Genomic DNA, 19,945 nt, shown 5'->3' with positions numbered 1-19,945 from the left:
ACTATGGGGCTTCCGTTGTCGGATGCCTCTCCTGCACCCGCCTCCATACTGAAGCCGCCACTGACCGCTGATGCTGGCACAGGACCTGATCGGCTGCAGAATAGGTGAGCACAGCGATTTTTTTTTTCCTCTTTACAGGATTAGATAGATTAGGGTTAGAATGTGGCACAGAGCAGCTTTAGCGTTAGTTAGGTTTTGCCTGGACTTATACTTTAAGGGTGGAGCCTTGATACACTGGGCTCAAGGGAAGTGAAGCATCATTCAACACGGAAAGTGAGCGCAGCTGGGTCGCTGAGCGGGATAGTCTGCATGAAACAGCATCCCAAGCAAGAAAGAAAAAGTCAGCTCTGGAGTCAAAACATTTCTTGCTGAACTTCATGTCTCATCTGTGTCCTGCAGTTGATGTGGAAGTTGGTGGGAAACGTAGGTAAAAGCTGAAGGGGTTTGCCAGTGAACATCAGGGGAACAGTTCTTAGCAACAGAGCAGCACAGGCAGCAGGAGCGGGAACATGTTCTGTTCTTTTGTTTACAGGTACATGCTTTTTTAAAAAATTTTACTTATGAGACGGTCTCTTTAACCTCCCTGGCGATATTCCTGAGTGTGGCTCGATGTTAATTTTCAGTACCAATAGCGGTAACCCCGAGCCACACTCGGGTTTACCCCGTAATGTTGCTCACCTTCCCTGCAATCCCCCTGTTGTCCTCAACCGGCGTCCTCACTTTCTCTCCCCACTCTGTGGTAGTTCAAAATTTTCCACGCACAAAGCACTGGAAAAGCACAGGCAGGGCACTGGAAAAGTCCCCAGGTGAAATCCTGTGGTGAAATGGCATGATACAGTGTAATCCGTTAGGATCATAGCTTTGTATCATCTCATTTAATGTATTTACATTTTTGAAATTGCCGCCGGTTCAACCCCCTGCGTCGTAACGCTCGCAGGGAAGGGAACCGGAAGACAGGATCTGGCATCGGACAGGAGGACAGCTGGGGAGGACGGAGGAGGATTACAGGGGAAGGCGAGTTTTAAAAATGTAAAATAACAGATTTCCATGCAAAACAATGTACCGCTTTTAGCCCAGAAATCCGGACATAATCAGACGGCCAGGGAGGTTAAACCCCTCCAATTTTTTGTACATTTAGTAATCACTTACCTTCCAAGTCAATGCCGTACCTATGAGCAAGGTACAGAACACTCTCTCCGATCTTCCCTTTAACAGGAATGCGCTTGCCGGCCCTATCTATAAATACAACGTCCACCCTGCGGAGAGAGTTGACATGCGTTTACAATCCATTCGTACAAATTAGCCAATTAATGTCTGCCTAGCCCCATGCTTTGTATTATTCCTTTGCATTTGTCTGCTATGACCAATAAATTCTACTTTAACCATAGCTTGTCTAATCCCCTCCTGATTGTTAAAAAAGGATAGGATTCACTTTTGTAGGTGGGCGAGGGAAGAAAAATATGAATGCAGCTGGAGTGTAAAACTTAAAAGGAGAAGTACAGTCAAAGCTCATTTGGCTGTGGAATTCCTGTGGATCACAGGAGAGAAGTTCGTTCTGTGACCCATTTTAGGCTGACAGCGGGCTGAAGAGCTCACCGGTCACAGAGTCGGTCCAGGCTGGGGAAAGATCGTGACCATATGGACAGGATCCACCTAGGAACATGAACTGGCACCTGGCTCAGCCTCTCAGCAGAGCAGACAGTGGTGACTTACAGTCACCAGTTCTCTACTCATGGACCACTGAGATCTGAGCGAACAACGGTATTTGATCGCGCAGGTCTTAGTCTTAGAGCCGACAGGGGACAGATGCAGCATCGGACTGATGCTGCATCCACCTAGCCAAGTATGATTCCCCCCCCCAAAAAAAAAAAAAAAACCCCAAACTTCTAACGTGACCTCTAACATTTAAAGGAAACTTGTCTTGAGAATATGCAAAGACTGCCACTGCTGACTTCCCTCTAAAAAAAGTTGCCTGAGTTGTCACTGTTGTGGACACGCATGCAGATTAGACAGTTATGGTTAGGTCAGAACTCCCGATTCCTGATCTACTTACTTCTAATGAAGACTGAGGACATCTAGTGAGGAAAAGGAATTATTGTTGCAACTATAGAAGTAGGTAATTATTGCAGCCAGAGTGTTTTTTTTTTTTTTTAAAAAACAAGCTCCTTAAGACCCTTTAAAAAAAACGCCCAGATTTTGGCTTTACCGTCAGTTTAAAAGAAAAGTTCAGATTTCCAATACAAAATTATACTCCCCTAGGTAGATGCAGCATTGGTCTGATGCTGCATCTGTTCCCTGCCACCTCTACACTGAGAGCTGAGCCGTCAAACACCACTGATTGCTCAGTTCTCCCCTACGCTCTGAGGAATGGTGACCATCAGTCATTGGCTCTCTGCTCTGCCCCTCCAGCTCTCATTGGAGCACTGAGCTGTGGAGGGGACAAGGGCGGCTGGCTCAGTCTCCCAGGGGCTCACTGGAAGGCTGAGCTGGGTGGCAGTGCCCAGGCTCCTGGGTGGAACTTGACTGTAAAGTCTCGGTCAATCCAGCACCTGGATCAGCTAAATTACGCCAACCAACAGCAGACTTTAGACCGCTCCCGGCTGAAAACGGGCCACAAGAGTGCATAAGAAACTGCACTCCTGTGATCTATAGGAGAAGTACGGCCAAAAAAGCTTTGGCCATACTTCTCCTTTAACATTACTTAAATAACCTTAAACCCTTAAAAATGGACCTACCTTATTGGCATCATATGTTATCGCCAGGGAGTAACTACTTGGGAGGGGGAAGATTGTTGGCCGCAGAGTCAGGTGGGCTGCTCATAATAGCAGCAAATGGGTGCCTGGTGTGTATTGAATTTCATATTGCTCAACAGATTCAAGAGTGAACAACACAAAAAAAGTTTCATCTGCTCATGTTTTCTCTTCACTGGTTCCTTCTTCTTTCCTCGTTAACATGCTAATTAAATCATTTAAAAACCTGTTTCTGTTAAACACTTAATTTTAGACACAGTGGCATCATCCCTTCTAGGTCGCTTTCCATTACGATACAATGCAGGCAGATCATGGGTATTAGGAGGGGATGCGAAGGTGCTACACATAGCTTCCTCATGTTGAGCCTCCATGATTCAAAGAATTGAAACCCCGTAAATGAAAGGGTTGGGTCAGTGATTGTAAGGCTAGGGAGGAAAGGGTCTAAATCAGCGGTCGCCAACTAGTGGTCCATGGACAACTGATGGTCCACAAGAAAATGTTGGTCTCCAGGGGTTGGGTCACAAAATCAACATTGTGACAGATGCATACCGCCCAATGTTGTTTCCAGTGATGTTCTCAATGCACGCTGACAGTCAATAGTGTTAGGGCACATTGACACCTGATGCCTCCACTGTACTTCCAGCTCCTGTGAAGTCAGAGGGAGGCGCTGGGAGTAGTGCAGAGAGCGGGAAGGTGAAGAAGGAAGGGACTTCCAATGGCAGTGGTGATTACAGACTGTGTGGGGAGCAACGAGCATGAGCACATGGCTGAATAAGGAGGCGAGATCCAATGATCAATGAGTCTGGGGAGGGTGAGAGAGAGGGGGGCAGAGAGCCAAAGCATTGTGTAGAAGGCAGCATTGTGTGTATAAGGCAGCAGTGTGTTCCAGGGGGCCAGGGGCAGAGAGTTGGAGCATTGTGTGCATAAGGCATGTGAAATTCAGGTTAGTGGTCCACAGGATTCAAAATTGTGAATTTGGTGGTCTGTGAGAGGTCTGAAAGGTTGCTGACCACTGGTCTACATAATATTGGATGTCCTCTAGACAGAAAGGGAGAGAGGCTCTATATGACATGCTGCAGTGTCTAGTGCACACTGTGAGAAGCTCACAGTGTGCAGTGAAATCAGAATACAGGACAGGAGCATGTAAAGGGGAATGTAAGTAAGACTGAGGGCAAGGCTGCAGTTCAACTTTACTACTATAATAGAAAAGTTCTGGAGGTTATTCTCAGTTATACACTGCTCACAAAAATTAAAGGAACACTTTTGAAAACACATCAGATCTCATTCGGGAAAAATATCATGCTGGATATCTATACTGATATGGACTGGGCAATGTGTTAGGAACAAAAGAATGCCACATAGTTTGATGAAAATTAAAATTTATCAACCAACAGAGGGCGAAATTCAAAGACACCCTAAAAATCAAAGTGAAAAAACGGTGCACTAGGCTAGTCCATTTTGCTGAAATTTTTGCAGCAACTCAAAATGGTACTCAGTAGTTTGTATGGCCCCCCACATGCTTGTATGCATGCCTCACAATGTTGGGGCATGCTACTAATGAGACGACGAATGGTGTACAGGGGTATTTCCTCCCAGATCTGGACCAGGGCATCACTGAGCTCCTGAACAGACTGAGGTGCAACCTGGGGACGTCCGATAGACCGAAACATAATGTGCCAGAGGTGTTCTATTGGATTTAGGTCAGACGAGCGTGAGGGTCATTCAAGGGCATCAATTCCTTCATTCTCCAGGAACTAGCTACATACTCTTGCCACATAAGGCTGGGCATTGTCGTGCACCAGGAGGAACCCAGGACCCACTGCACCAGTGTAGGGCCTGACAATGGGTCCAAGGATTTCATCAAAATACCTAACGGCAGTCAGGGTGCCATTGTCTAGCCTGTAGAGGTCTGTGCGTCCCTCCATGGATATGCTTCCCCAGACCATCACTGACCCACCACCAAACTGGTCATACTGAACGATGTTACAGGCTGCATAACGTTCTCCACGGCTTCTCCAGACCCTTTCAGGTCTGTCACATGTGCTCAGGGTGAACCTGCCCTCATCTGTGAAAAGCACAGAGAGCCAGTGCAAACCTGCCAATTCTGGAATTCAATGGCAAATGTCAATCCAGCTCCACGGTGGTTAGAAGTAAGCAGAAGGCCCACTAGAGGACATCGGACCCTCAGGCCATCCTCATGAAGTCTGTTTCTGACTGTTTGGTCAGAGACATTCATACCAGTGGCCTGCTGGAGGTCATTTTGTATGGCTCTGGCAGCGCTCATCCTGTTTCTCCTTGCACAAAGGAGCAGATACCGGTCCTGCTGATGAGTTAAGGACCTTCTACGGCCTTGTCCAGCTCTCCTACAATAACTGCCTGTCTCCTGGAATCTCTTCCATGCTCTTGAGACTGGGCTGGGAGACCCAACAAACCTTCTGGCAATGGCACTTATTGATGTACCATCCTGGAGGAGGTGGCCTGCCTGTGCAACCTCTTTAGGCTCCAGGTATCGCCTCATGTTACCAGTAGTGACACTGACCCTATCCAAAAGCAAAACTAGTGAAACACAGTCAGAAAAGATGAGTAGGGGAAAAAACAAATTTCAGTGGCCTTCACCTGTAAAACCATTTCTGTTTAGGAGGTCGCCTCATTGTTGCCCATCTAGTGCCCGTTTGTAATTTAGTTACCACCATAGCAGTTGAAACTGATTAACAACCCCCTCTGCTACTTAACTGATCAGATCAATATTCTAGGAGTTTACTTGACTTTATGCTATACTGTGATTAAAAAGTGTTCCTTTCATTTTTTTGAGCAGTGTAGAATTTCTATAAACATTTCTTTTTCTAGGAGTTTTCATTAGATCTATAAAGCATATGCAAGTCTGCTTTCAGAATGCTTCATTGTGCACGTTGTACCCACTGGGGTTGATTTACTAATTTTGGAGAGTGCAATATCTGGTGCAGCTCTGCATGGTAGCCAATCAGCTGTTAACTTCAGCTTGTTCAGTTAAGCTTTGACAAAAAACCTGGAAGCTGATTGGTATTCTATGCAGAACTGCACCAGATTTTGCACTTATTAGTGTTAGTAAATCAACCCCAATATCCTGTTTCCCTTATACTGAGCCAAATTTAGATTTTGTTTTTGGCAGCATATACTTGTTCTCATTTTGGGGGAGATTTACTAACACTGGTGCACACGGAATCTGGTGCAGCTGTGCACTGTAACCAATTCTTCTAACTGCAGCTTGTTCAATTAACCGCTTTACAACCACCCGCCGCAGTTGTACTGCGGCAGGCAATCGTTCCTGCGCGAACTGCTGAAACTATATGTCGGTCGTGCGCAGGAGGCTAGGGGGCGAGCGGGCGGCGTGCTGAGCCTAGGCTCAGTGAAAGTGGGTTGGCCATCATTCTACCTGGAAGACTGAGGACATCTTTTGATGGAAAAAAGTACTGTGGGGGACAGCTCCAAATTGAAGATTTATATGGTGGGATCTGTGAGTCCTGCATTATCGGGAGGAGGATCGCCCTCTGCTTTCATACATTTGGCCATATCGGATCTCTGTAATGGAGGTCATCTTCATTTGGTAAGAGGCGGTGTGATCAGTGTGTCTGGTGGTGGTTCTCCGGATCTACAGCTTTGCACCTTTTTTGCTTGAAGTGGACACTAAGGGACTGTCTGGTACAGTCAGTTTGGGTCTTTTTTATAGGAGTAGCGCCACATTGTTTACAACATTTTTTTACCTGCAAAAAAATGTGCATTCATTATTTTTTTCTAAAACGTTACCCTATCCTTTAAAGCGTAACTCCACTTTTGTTGAGAATAAAACTTTCCCCTCCGGGTGATCTCTGTACATTACAGGGAATTTAACAAACTTTGTTGCAGATTCCTACCTTTTGTTATTCTGAAGAAATCCCTGTTTGTTCCTCTGTGCTGAGTGGGTCAAATGGGAGTGGTTTCATAATTATCTATCAGCTGTGGCAGCTGCAGGGCTCTAATGAGGAAATCTGCTGGGCCTGCATCCCTTTAGACGTGTTCCTATTGGGAGTATCTCACCAAAAATGACATTTTTGTTGCAGGGGATGCCAGAAATCTGACTTGTATCTTAGGCAGACTTCTGGGAAAATTGGTGAGCCAAATCACACAAGCAGTAAATTAGGTTTCTGGGGTGTGGTCAGTATACATTCTGTTTACAGAACAGCTCCAGGAGGCCATATTGCATTGCAATTTCCGAAAATTACAACAGCTGCAGATTGAAAAGGAAAGGTCATTTATAATAACAATCAATTACAATATGATTTGTGTGGCAATTGTATACGCTATATTGGTTTATTCTTTATTTGATATTTTTCCACGAAAGTGGAGTTACCCTTTAAGCTTTCACAATAAAATCTGGAAGCTGGTTGGTTACTACGCATAGCTGTACCACATTCTGTGTGCACCAAGTTTTAATAAATCCCCCCTTTTGTATCATGGTCCTTCAGTTATCTACTACTGGTTTAGATGCTTTCAAAGTGGTGGCATGATGTAAAAACCACATTCCCACAGAAAACCAAAAGGCATCTAAAAAAAATGGATGAAAACAGTTGTTCCTCTCTTCTTGCAGCACATTCTGCCCAAATAGTTTTATACACCCCATTTCTTGCAGGATATTGCATATGACAGGACAAGCTGTCAATGCAAGGACACCACCACTATGTGGATGCATTCATCAAAAGGTGTGGAGCTTCTCACCAGGGAAAGAGGGACATTGTAATGATACAGTGCCTTGAAAAAGTATTCAAACCCCTTGAAATTTTCCACATTTTGTCATGTTACAACCAAAAACGTAAATGTATTTTATTGGGATTTTATGTGATAGACCAACACAAAGCGGCACATAATTGTGAAGTGGAAGGAAAAATGATCAATGGTCTTCAAATTTTTTTACAGATATGTGAAAAGTGTGGCGTAGATTGGTATTCAGCCTCCCTGAGTCAGTAATTTGTAGAACCACCTTTCGCTGCAATTACAGCTGCAATCTAGGGCTGTCACGACTCGTTGACTACAAAAATACGTCGACGTGCGTAAAAGGCGTCGACGCGTCACCGCGTGTGACGTCACACGCCCCCTGCTCGCATTGCCGGCCGGCCGCTGCATTGATTGGGGCCGCTGCACTGCACTGCCCCGACCCCGGCCCCCGCTGTGCTCCAGCCGCTGTGAGCGGCATGACATCCAGTAGGCGAGCGGCATGACATCCCAGAGGCGAGCGGCATGACATCCAGTAGGCAAGCGGCATGACATCCCAGAGGCGAGCGGCATGACATCCCAGAGGCGAGCGGCATGACATCCCAGAGGCGAGCGGCATGACATCCCAGAGGCGAGCGGCATGACATCCCAGAGGCGAGCGGCATGACATCCCAGAGGCGAGCGGCATGACATCCCAGAGGCGAGCGGCATGACATCCCAGAGGCGAGCGGCATGACATCCCAGAGGCGAGCGGCATGACATCCCAGAGGCGAGCGGCATGACATCCCAGAGGCGAGCGGCATGACATCCCAGAGGCGAGCGGCATGACATCCCAGAGGCGAGCGGCATGACATCCCAGAGGCGAGCGGCATAACATCCCAGAGGCGAGCGGCATGACATCCCAGAGGCGAGCGGCATGACATCCCAGAGGCGAGCGGCATGACATCCCAGAGGCGAGCGGCATGACATCCCAGAGGCGAGCGGCATGACATCCCAGAGGCGAGCGGCATGACATCCCAGAGGCGAGCGGCATGACATCCCAGAGGCGAGCGGCATGACATCCCAGAGGCGAGCGGCATGACATCCCAGAGGCGAGCGGCATGACATCCCAGAGGCGAGCGACGCTCTGCACACTGAGGCAGTGATGTGGTGCAATGCTCTGCTGGTGCAAAAGTTAGTAAAATGCCCTTATGCCCCCTTTTTTTTTTTTACTTACTGAAATAAAACATTGTCATAACTTGTGACATAATTAAAGCTTAGCCATATTTTTACAAAATGCAGAAAGATTGCCACAAAACCTAAAAATGTCTTCAGTATGAACTGTCATAACTACAGCATCCCTGTGTTGAAGACATTTGAGGTGCTCAACAGTGCCTCTCCACTTCATCTACAGCAACCCTGTGCAGTAAAAATCTGGGTCAGGAAGATCAAGTAATTTGTTCTATTACAGACAGCCTTGGTTAGCCAGCAGGTTCCATTTAAGGGCTTACTATGGGGTCTGTACTGGGAGGGGGGGGGGGGGCTTTCTGAGGGGTCTGTACTGGGAAAGGACTTACTGAGGGGTCTGTACTGGGAGGGGGCTTACTGAGGGGTCTGTACTGGGAGGGGGGGGGGATTACTGAGGGGTCTGTACTGGGAGGGGGCTTACTGAGGGGTCTGTACTGGGAAGGGACTTACTGAGGGGTCTGTACTGGGAAGGGACTTACTGAGGGGTCTGTACTGGGAGGGGGTCTGTACTGGGAGGGGGGCTTACTGAGGGGTCTGTACTGGGAGGGGGGCTTACTGAGGGGTCTGTACTGGGAGGGGGGGGGCTTACTGAGGGGTCTGTACTGGGAGGGGGGGGCTTACTGAGGGGTCTGTACTGGGAAGGGACTTACTGAGGGGTCTGTACTGGGAAGGGGGGCTTACTGAGGGGTCTGTACTGGGAAGGGGGGCTTACTGAGGGGTCTGTACTGGGAGGGGGGGCTTACTGAGGGGTCTGTACTGGGAAGGGACTTACTGAGGGGTCTGTATTAATTACAGGATTAATTAGCTAATCAAAAAAACACTCAATTAAGCAAAAAAAATAAAATAAAAATAATTGTTCGATTAGTCGACTAATCGTAAAAATAATCAATAGATTAGTCGACAGACAAATTAATCGTTAGTTGCAGCCCTACTGCAATCTGTAGGTCTCTACCAGCTTTCAACATCTAGACCAGGGTTTCTCAACCAGGGTTCCGTGGATACCTGCCTGGGGTTCCTCCTGAAATTGCTAGGGGTTCCTTGAGCAATGGGCAATTTCTGCCTCTCAGATAAGTTCCCAATGACACCATTGTTCCTTTTAGCTCTCTGTAAGGGGCTAATTCTTCCCAATGATGACAAGAGTAAGGAGAATTCTTCCCACTGACTGTCACACTAATGTGTCATGAGCTGTAGATTTTTAATTTTTAGCAGGGGTTCCCCAAGACCAGAAATGTATTTCAAGGGTTCCTCTGTGTTGAAAAGGTTTAGAAAGGCTGATCTGGGGAGTGACATTTTTGCCCATTCTTCTTTAGCTTAAGCTCTGTCAGATTGAAAGGAGAACGTCTGTGAACAGCAATTTTCAAGACTTGTCACAGATTCTCAATTGGATTTAGGTCTGGACTTTGACTGGGCCATTCTAACACATGAATATGCTTTCATCTAAACCATTCCATTGTAGCCCTGTCTGTATGTTTGGGGTCCTTGTCCTGCTGGAAGGTGGACCTCTGCCCAGTCTCAAGTCTTTTGAAGACTAACAGGTTTTCTTCTAAGATTGCCTGTATTTGGCTCCATCCATCTTCCCATCAACTCTGACCAGCTTCCCTGTCCCTGCTGAAGAAAAGCATCCCCACAACATGATGCTTCCACCACCATGTTTCACAGTGGGGATGGTGTGTTCAGGGTGATGCTCAGTGTTTGTTTTCCACCACACAGCATTTTGCTTTTAGGCCAAAAAGTTAAATTTTGGTCTCATCTGACCAGAGCACCTTCTTCCGCGTTTGCTGTGTCCCCCCCATGGCTTCTCGCGAACTGCAAACGAGACTTTCCTATGGCTTTCTTTCAACAATGGCTTTCTTCTTGCCACTCTTCAGTATTGGCTAGATTTGTGGAGCGTACGACTAACATTTGTCCTGTGGACAGATTCTCCCACCTGAGCTGTGGATCTGTGCAGCTCCTACAGAGTCACCATGGGCCTCTTGGCTGCTTCTCTGATGAATGCTCTCCTTGGCTGGCCTTTCAGTTTAGGTGGACGGCCATGTCTTGGTGAGTTTGCAGTTGTGCCATACTCTTTCTATTTTGGGTTGATGGATTGAACAGCGCTCCGTAAGATGTTCAAAGCTTGGGATATTTTTTTTTTTATACCCTAGATCTGCTTTAAATTTCTCCACAACTTTATCTATGACCTGTCTGGTGTGCTCCTTGGCCTTTATGATACTGTTTCTTTCCTTAAAGTTATTGTAAAGTCTCATTTTTTTTTTTTATTAAAAATAACAAACATGTTATACTTACCTACTCTGTTGCAGTGGATCAGAGCAGCCTGGATTCTCTTCTCGGGTCCCTCCCTCCTGTTGGGTGCCTCCACACCAAGCAGCTTGCTATGAGGGCACCCAAACAGAGTCACAGCTTCGTGTGTCCATTCAGATACGGAGCTTTGCCCTGGCCCCGCCCCTTTCTATTCTTATTGGCTGACTGACTTTGATTGACAGCAGCAGCAGGAGCCAATGGCACAGAATCCTTGGACGGCCGAGACATTCCTACAAAATTGCTGGCACTAAAGGGTCCTCAGGTAAGCATTTTGGGGGGGGGGGGCTGCTGTACACAGATTTTTTATCTTAATGCATAGAATTCATTAACCCCTTAGTGCCAACAGAACGCAAATATGTGGCCTCGGATTTAGGGGGTTGTACCGGGGTGATGCCTGCAACTAGAGGCATCACCCCGGTACCATTGTTTAGAGCTGACGGTCAGCTTTCTTGTTAGGACAACTGACGTAGCTGAGCAGCCGCTAGGCTGCCATTACAAGGAGCGGGAGGGGACGTCCCCCCCCTGTGGGTTGCCCCAGTCTCCCGTCCCACTGGAAGACCCGAGTGACCAGCAGGTACGTCCAGCGGCTGGTCGAAGACTCGAACAAAGCCGAATTCGGCTGATCGGGTCTCCGATGTAAAGACTTCTGGGTACTGGAGCCTTAAAGGCGCCAGATTTAAAAAAAAAAAAAATGGCAACATTTACAACAGCCAAACTTGGCGTTTTTAATGCTTTAAGTGCAGAGGAGGGATTTGGGGGTCTTTTAGACCCCCAGATCCTTCCATAAAGAGCACCTGTCACTCCCCATTACTGTCACAAGGGATGTTTACATTACTTGTGACAGCAATGAAAATGATCAATTTTTTTTTTTTTAATGAATAGTGTAAAACCACACGTGAGGCATTAGAGTGAGAGCAATAATTCTAGCACAAGATCTCCTCTGTAACTCTAAACTAGTAATTGTTAAAAAATTTTAAAACGTCACCTATGGAGATTTTTTAAGTATCTAAGTTAGTCGCCATTCCACGTGTGCGCACAGTTTTCAAGTTTGACATGTTAGGTATCTATTTACTTGGTGTAACATCTTTCTTATTATACAAAAAAATATGGGCTAACTTTACGTTTTTTTTTTTTTTTTTTTTTAAATTCATGAAAGTGTATTTCTTCACAAAAAATTGCATTCGAAAGACCGCTGCGCAAATACCGTGTGACATAAAATATTGCAACGATCACCCATTTTATCCTCTAGGGTCTCTGCTAAAAAATATATATAATGTTTGGGGGTTCTAAGTAATTTTCTAGCAAAAAAATATTTTAACTTGCAAGCAACAAATGTCAGAAAAAGGCTTAGGGCTCTTTCACACGGACGTTCCGTATGTCCGTAAATCACCCCATCTGTTTGCGGATGATATACGGACATAATGAAGGTCTATGGGATTGCGGATGTCAGTGGATGACTATCCGCTGACATCCGATTTTCGTCCTTTCAGTTCTGTTCTGTTTTTTGGAACGGAAAAGGACCCTATTTTTGATCAGTTTAAAAAAACGGAACGGACACAAAATCGGATGTCAGCGGTGTCATCCGCTGACATCCGCAATGCCCATAGACATACATGTCCGCATATCATCCGCAAACGGATGTGATGATATGCGGACATACGGACCGGATGACACAAGTGTCATCCGTGTCCGTGAAAAAAAAAAAAAAAGTGCCGAAGCAGATCGCAATACGGTCCGCTCTGTGTTAAAGAGCCCTTAGGCTCCAAGGGGTTAAGATAAAAAAAAATTCTGACTTTACAACACCTTTAAGGTTCTCTAACAAACCTCTGAGGGCTTCACAGAACAGCTGTATTTATATTGGGAATAAATTACACACAGGTGGACTCAACTTACTCATTAGGTGACATCTGAAGGCAATTGGTTCCACTAGATTTTAGTTAGGGGTATCAAAGCAAAGGGAAATGAATACAAATGCATGCCACACTTTTTAGATATTTATTTGTAAAAAATGTTGAAAACCATTTATCATTTTCCTTCCACTTCACGATTATGTGCCACTTTGTGTTGCTCCATCAACTAAAATCCCAATAAAATACATTTTTGTTTTTGGTTGTAACATTACGAAATGTGGAAAATTTCAAGGGGTGCGAATATATTTTCAAGGCACTGTATCACATTACTGAACTCTAGCTTCAGAACACCTCATCTCCTTTAGTACAGCCACAACAATCAGGTCAGGTTTTCATATTACCCTTGTCCTATTCACATCCTGTGCTTTGAGAGCTCTGCTGGGTTCCTCAGAGTCATGCCAGTAGTCGGCATGTATACAGGCTCCAGTCTCCTGCATGGATGAGCAAGGAGCAAACAAGAGAAATGGCATCACAGACATTCCCCTCCCTTTAGATTTCATTCTATTTATCTGTTCAGCTAGAAAATAAAGTTTGCTACTACTTAGGAAGCGTCAACCCCCACAGGCCCTGCCCGGATGCAAGATCAGGCTTGTCAAATCTAAAACCGATGCGGAAATCAGTCCTATCACCAAGCATAAATATCTTTCAAACACACCATCCCTGGATGCAGCTGAACTTATTGATTTTTGTGACTAAAGTTCCAAACAGCATTGTTATTAAAAGGGGACCCTATTAGGCCCCTACACTAGTAATCGAGCGATATCGGTTTTTCGTTGCCGATATTTTAGCCAATGCATATCGGTATTGGCCGATATGCACCGAAATTTTCGTACATTTAAAAAAAAAATTTAATTTTAATTTTTTTTTCTTGACAGGTACTGTTTTGGAGGGATCTGGGGGGGGGGGTCGAAAAAAGCCCAAACCCCTCCTCTGCACTAAAAAGCATTCAAAACGCCAAGTATGCTGTAATTTTTTTTTAATCTGGCGCAGAGTATCCGGAAGTGGCGTCATGACATCACTTTCGGGTTTTTTGCATGGAGACCCGATCACAGCTGAATGCGGCTTTAATCGGGTCTTCGGCGGCCGTGCAGGCTGGTTGCCCAGGTCTCCCGGTGGGACCGGAGACCTGGACAAGCCGCAGAAGGCTAGAGGTGAGGGGGCGTAGGCGTCCTCTCCAGCTCCTTGTAATGACAGCCGAGCGGCTTCTCAGGCGCATCGGTTATCATTACAAGACAGCCGACTGTCGGCTATGGACGCCGGTACCAGGATAATGCCTCTAGCTCAGGAATGGGCAAACTACGGCCGGCGGACCTTTTTATCCAGCCCGCGGAGCGTGCAGTGTTCCCCAACCCCCGGGCCGCGGACCGATACCGTGGCTCAATCGGTACAGGGCCACCCGAGGAACTTCGGCAGTGGCGGCCGGGGCGCACAGAACAGTGCGCCCCAAGCCCGCCCATTGTGTGACAATAACGAATTAAAATTGTCACACCGATCCATATCTGCATTGAAAGGGGGCACGCTGGCATATCTGCATTGAAAGGGGGCACGCTGGCATATCTGCATTGAAAGGGGGCACGCTGGCATATCTGCATCTTGGTCCGGCCCCCGGGTCCAATATATGAACCCATTGTGGCCCTCGAGTCAAAAAGTTTGCCCACCCCTGCTCTAGCTGTAGGCATCACTCCGGTAAAAGCACTTTCCTGAAATATATCGATCGCCTTGGTGGCAGATTCCGATATATCGGGGAAAGTGCATATCGGCCCTCAATATATCGGCTTTGCTGATCATCGGTCGATCCCTAATCTAAACCAATCCAAATACAGGCGGTCCCCAGGTTACAAACATCCGACTTGCAAACGGAGGGAGACAGCAGAAAGTGAGAGGAAATCTCCCCCTAGGAAGGGAAATTCTCTCCTGTAAGAGTTCATGGGAAAAAGATGTTTTCACAGAAGCTTTATCACCAATCCTTGTTTCCACAACAACCCAAACAGTTGTCATAGGAACAGAAAATGGGGTTGAAATCTTCTGAACAGGGGTACAGACAGCAAAACCAATGGTACAGGGGTGTCACCCTTCCCTATGCTATCCAAAAATCCTAATAATTATTATTTTGGCTGGAGCTACACTTAAAAAAAAATGTACCTGTTCCGACTTACAAACAAATTCGACTTAAGAACAAACCTACAGTCCCTATCTTGTTTTTAACCCGAGGACCACCTGTACCAGTAGCTTGTGCATTCTCTGTTCCAGTTCTCCAGCCTTCATCAGAATATTGGAGATTTTATTGTCTTCTACTAGGACCCCCAGGTCCTTTTCCATCTTATATTCTCCTAGAGGTTCCCCCCCCCCCCTCCTAGTGAGTAACTTGGGTTCGTATTTTTGGCACAAATGCCATTACCCTGCATTTTCCAACATTAAAGCTCATTTGCCGTGTAGTTGCCTACCCCATTATTTTGTTCAGGTCTTCTTGTAAGGTTTCTACATCCTGCGTAGAAGTTATTGCCCTGCTTAGCTTAGTTAGTATCATACGCAAATACGGAGATTGAGCAGTTTATTTCATCCTCTAGATCGTTTATGAATAAATTAAACAGAATTGGTCCCAGGACATATCCTTGGGGGGATCCCACTTTCTACACCAGACCATTCTGAGTACTCCCCATTTATCACCACCCTCTGGGCTATCCCCTGAAGCCAGTTTTCAATCCAGGTACTGGCTCTATGGTCAATACCTACATACCTTAGTTTGAACAGTAAATGTTTGTGGGGAACTGTATCAAATGCCTTTGCAAAATCCAAATACACTACATTTACAGGCCTTCCTTTATCTAGATGGCAGCTCACTATTTCATAGAAGGTTAGTAGATTGGTCTGGCAAGAACGATTCTTCATGAATCCATGCTGATTACTACTGATATGCTTTTTAATACTAAAAGCTTGTATATAGTCCCTAATCATACCCTCCAACAGATTGCAGACTATTGATGTTAGACTAACCGGCCAGTAGTTCCCAGGGATATATCTCAGCCTTTCTATTAAGTTGTCATTTGTGAACTATTAATTTCCCTCCACTTACTGTATGTTCCTCTTTTCTTCCTTTCTTGCTTTCAGGTGGCATTACATCCAATGGCTGGATAAAATAGGGTTGGACCTGTCAGGTGTTACTTCTGAAAAACAACAACGAGAGAAGGGCGCACCGACCTTGTGTCTACCTCTTAAAAAAAATGTATTAAAATCCAAAAAAGCATACATTGTACTCACAAACGCATGATATCACACATGTAAGGAAAATGGAACCAATCGCTTCCAGAACTGCCAGGATACTCCTATGGTGCTGGATGACGTTATGGTGTCCGCATAAGCCTGGCTGACTCGTTTCGAGGGAGAACCCTCTTCTTCAGAGCCAAAAGTGCTACTCTGAGTAGAACTTTTGGCTTGGAAGACGAGGGTTCTCCCTTGAAACGCATCAGACAGGCATATGCAGACACCATAACGTCATCCAGCACCATAGGAGTATCCTGGCAGTCCTGGAGGCGATTGGTTCCATTTTCCATACATGTGTGCTATTATCATGTGTTTGTGAGTACAATGTATGCTTTTTTTGGATTTTAATAAATTTTTTAACCACTTAAGCCCCGGAAGATTTTACCCCCTTCCTGACCAGGGTTTTTTTTGCGATTTTTTACTGTGTGACTTTAACGGACAATTGCGCGGTCGTGCGACACTGTACCTAAAGTAATTTCACGTCCTTTTTTTCTCACAAACAGAGCTTTCTTTTGGTGGTATTTGATCACCTGTGCGATTTTTTGATCATGCGCTATAAACAAAAAAAGAGCGTAAATTTTGCAATAATAACAATATTTTTCACTTTTTTTTATATGAAATTCCCCCCCAAAAAATTTAAAAATCAAATTCATTTTCGGCCAATTTGTTTTCTGCTACATATGTTTGGTAAAAAAAAAAAAAAAATCGCAAAAAGCAAATTTTGATTGGTTTGCGCAAAAGTTATTGCGTTTACTATCTAAGGGAAAGATTTTTGTCATTTTTGGTGCTTTTTTTTTTAAACGAGTAATGGCGGCGATCTGCGATTTTTTTTGCGGTACTGCGACATTGCGGCGGCCAGATCGGACCCTTGACTGACATTTTTGACACTTTTGGGGTTACCAGTGACATTACTAATCAGTGCTATACATATGCACTGTTACTGTAAAATGACACTGGCAGTGAAGGGGTTAACTTTTTTTGAGAGGGAGGGGTTAAGTGTGTCCTAGGGGCGTGCTTCTAACTGTAGTAGGACAGGTCTCCTATTGTAAAAACAGAGATCAACGGTTCTACTTAGTAGAACCGTCCGATCTCCATTTTTACCCAGGGGAGAATGACAGGTGGCTTGTTTACATTAGCCGCCCACCTTTCTCCCGCTCTACCGACGATCGTAGTGTGACCGGCGGACATCGGGTCCGCCGGTCACACGCCGGGACTCCTCTGTGAACGAGCCGAGGCGGGCGCGCGCTCGCCCGCTATTGGCTCAAAACCCGGTGACAGGCTAGCGACGTAGATCTACGTCACTCTGCCTGGCCGGGGCTGACTGCCGCAGTAAATATACTGTGCGCAGTCGGCAACCGGTTAAGCGGTAATGCACGAGGTCAGTGGGCCCTTCTCTTGTGGTTTTTCAGTATATTTGGATACCCTTGGTCCTGAGGGGGCAGCAAGTCCTTAGATGGAGACCACACAAGACAACGCACCTTCCCACGTACTAGAGCGCAGGAGAGATACGGTTTAGGTTTTATTTCTGTCTGTGCTCCTGTCCCCACCACTTGCCATCCCTGGTCACACCCAGGGCATTGTTCCAAGAACTTCCTGTGCTTTTTCCATATACTCCTATAGAGAATCCACTAAGGAGTTTGACATTTTTAATTTAAAAGAGATCCAAGCTCCTTCAGAAAAAAATAAATAAGTCAGCAGTTACAAATACTGTCGCTGCTGACTTTTAAATTATGGACACTTGTCATCACCTGTCCAGAAATTCAGCCTTGTCTTCACACCAGCCGGAGGGGATTTTTCAATCGGCTCTCGGGTGCTGACGCTGCCATTTGTTGAGAGGGAAACCAGCAGTGAAGCCGTTCCCTGCTGCACATGTGCAAACCACCTTGCGCTTTGTAAATGGCCTGGCGGGGGTAAGAGGGGGCAAACCTTTGGGTGACTTCACCGTGGCCAAGTCAGGGAGCGGGTAGCTTTCAAAACCAGGTACCCGCTCCCCCTTCAAGGTGTCAAATGTGGCAGCGGAGGGATGGAGGAGGCAAACAAACGGCTTTCCTTTTTGGGTGGAGCTCTGCTTTAATCACAGAGGTATTTGTTTAACCACTTGCCATCCAGCATACTTATATAAACGTTCTGGACAACACGTGGTCATAGAAACATAGAATGTGTCAGCAGATAAGAACCATTTGGCCCATCTAGTCTGCCCAATATATCTGAATCCTATGAATAGTCCCTGGCCCTATCTTATATGAAGGATAGCCTTATGCCTATCCCATGCATGCTTAAACTCCTTCACTGTATTTGCAGCTACCACTTCTGCAGGAAGGTTATTCCATGCATCCACTACTCTCTCAGTAAAGTAATACTTCCTCATATTACTTTTAAACCTTTGCCCCTCTAATTTAAAACTGTGTCCTCTTGTGGTAGTTTTTCTTCTTTTAAATATGCTCTCCTCCTTTAACGAATTGATTCCCTTTATGTATTTAAAAGTTTCTATCATATCCCCTCTGTCTCTTCTTTCTTCCAAGCTATACATGTTAAGGTCCTTTAACCTTTCCTGGTAAGTTTTTTCCTGCAATCCATGTACTAGTTTAGTAGCTCTTCTCTGAACTCTCTCTAGAGTATCTATATCCTTCTGGAAATATGGCCTCCAGTACTGCGCACAATACTCCAAGTGAGGTCTCACCAGTGTTCTGTACAGCGGCATAAGCACTTCTCTCTTTCTACTGCTTATACCTCTCCCTATACATCCAAGCATTCTGCTGGCATTTCGTGCTGCTCTATTACATTGTCCTCCCACCTTTAAGTCTTCTGAAATAATTACTCCTAAATCCCTTTCCTCAGATACTGAGGTCAGGACTGTGTCAAATATTCTATATTCTGCCCTTGGGTTTTTACGCCCCAGGTGCATTATCTTGCACTTATCCACATTAAATTTCAGTTGCCAGAGTTCTGACCATTCTTCTAGTTTTCCTAAATCCTTTTCCATTTGGCATTTCCCTCCAGGAACATCAAGGATCAGGGCTGCAGTGGCTGCCCCGATCCTGGTACCATGTTTTTCAGCTGGCGATGTTACTTACTGGGCATAGCAGTAAATGTTGATAATAATCGAGTAAAGTATAATACAGGAAAATGCTTTGACTTACGTATCTTCACATGGCTCACTTGCAGGACCAGCTTCTTCTGATTGGACAGCAGCTAAACACAAATAATTCAGTCATATCCTTGAATCGCAAGCAATAATTATAAACTTACACAATATAAAATGAATTGCAGTAAATATACAATCGCTAGGGCTCCTTGAACACCACACCTTTTGAGCTGCGTTGATTTGCACTGATCAATGCAGGTTAAATGTAAGGGCACAAAAAAAAAAAAAAAACAATTGTTTACCACGTACCCTGTTCACACCATACATGTGTGCGGCACATCCACAGTATTGTGCAAATGTTTTAGGCAGGTGTAAAAAAATTGCTGCAAATTAAGAATGCTCTCAGAAATAGAAGTGTTAATAGTTTATTTGGACAAATTAACAAAATGAGTAAAAAGAAAAAAAAAAAAAAGTAAAAGTAAATGAACAAAAGAGAAATCCAAATCAGATCAATATTTGCCTTTGCCTTCAAACCAGCATAAATTTTTCTAGGTACACTTGCACAATGCTTTTGAAGGAACGCAGCAGGTAGGTTGTTCCAAAGATCTTGGAGAACTAACCACAGTTATTCAGGCTGCCTCCTTCCATCTCTTCATGTAATCCCAGACATACTCCATGATGTTGAG

General features: G+C 45.4%; 1 protein-coding gene and 1 long non-coding RNA gene across 2 annotated transcripts in view; one reads left to right on the top strand and one right to left on the bottom strand.

Moving 5' to 3' along the window:
• LOC309553501 overlaps positions 1-19,945 on the top strand; it is a 1,012,307-nt gene that overhangs the window by 225,029 nt on the left and 767,333 nt on the right. The window lies entirely within an intron of this gene.
• Positions 1-19,945, bottom strand: part of FDX2 (ferredoxin 2) — a 43,685-nt gene that overhangs the window by 11,628 nt on the left and 12,112 nt on the right. Inside the window, exons 2-3 of the mRNA XM_082254717.1 lie at positions 19,315-19,366; positions 1,150-1,256 (exon numbers count right to left, since the gene is read on the bottom strand). Of these exons, the coding sequence (XP_082110843.1) occupies positions 1,150-1,256; positions 19,315-19,366 (159 nt within the window). The remainder of the gene's footprint in view (positions 1-1,149; positions 1,257-19,314; positions 19,367-19,945) is intronic.

The sequence above is a fragment of the Pelophylax lessonae genome (assembly GCF_965119305.1).
Source record: "Pelophylax lessonae genome assembly, chromosome: 1".
Taxonomy (NCBI): domain Eukaryota; kingdom Metazoa; phylum Chordata; class Amphibia; order Anura; family Ranidae; genus Pelophylax; species Pelophylax lessonae.
The sequence above is the reverse complement of the archived record's forward strand: the minus strand, read 5'-3'. Positions and strand labels throughout refer to the sequence as shown.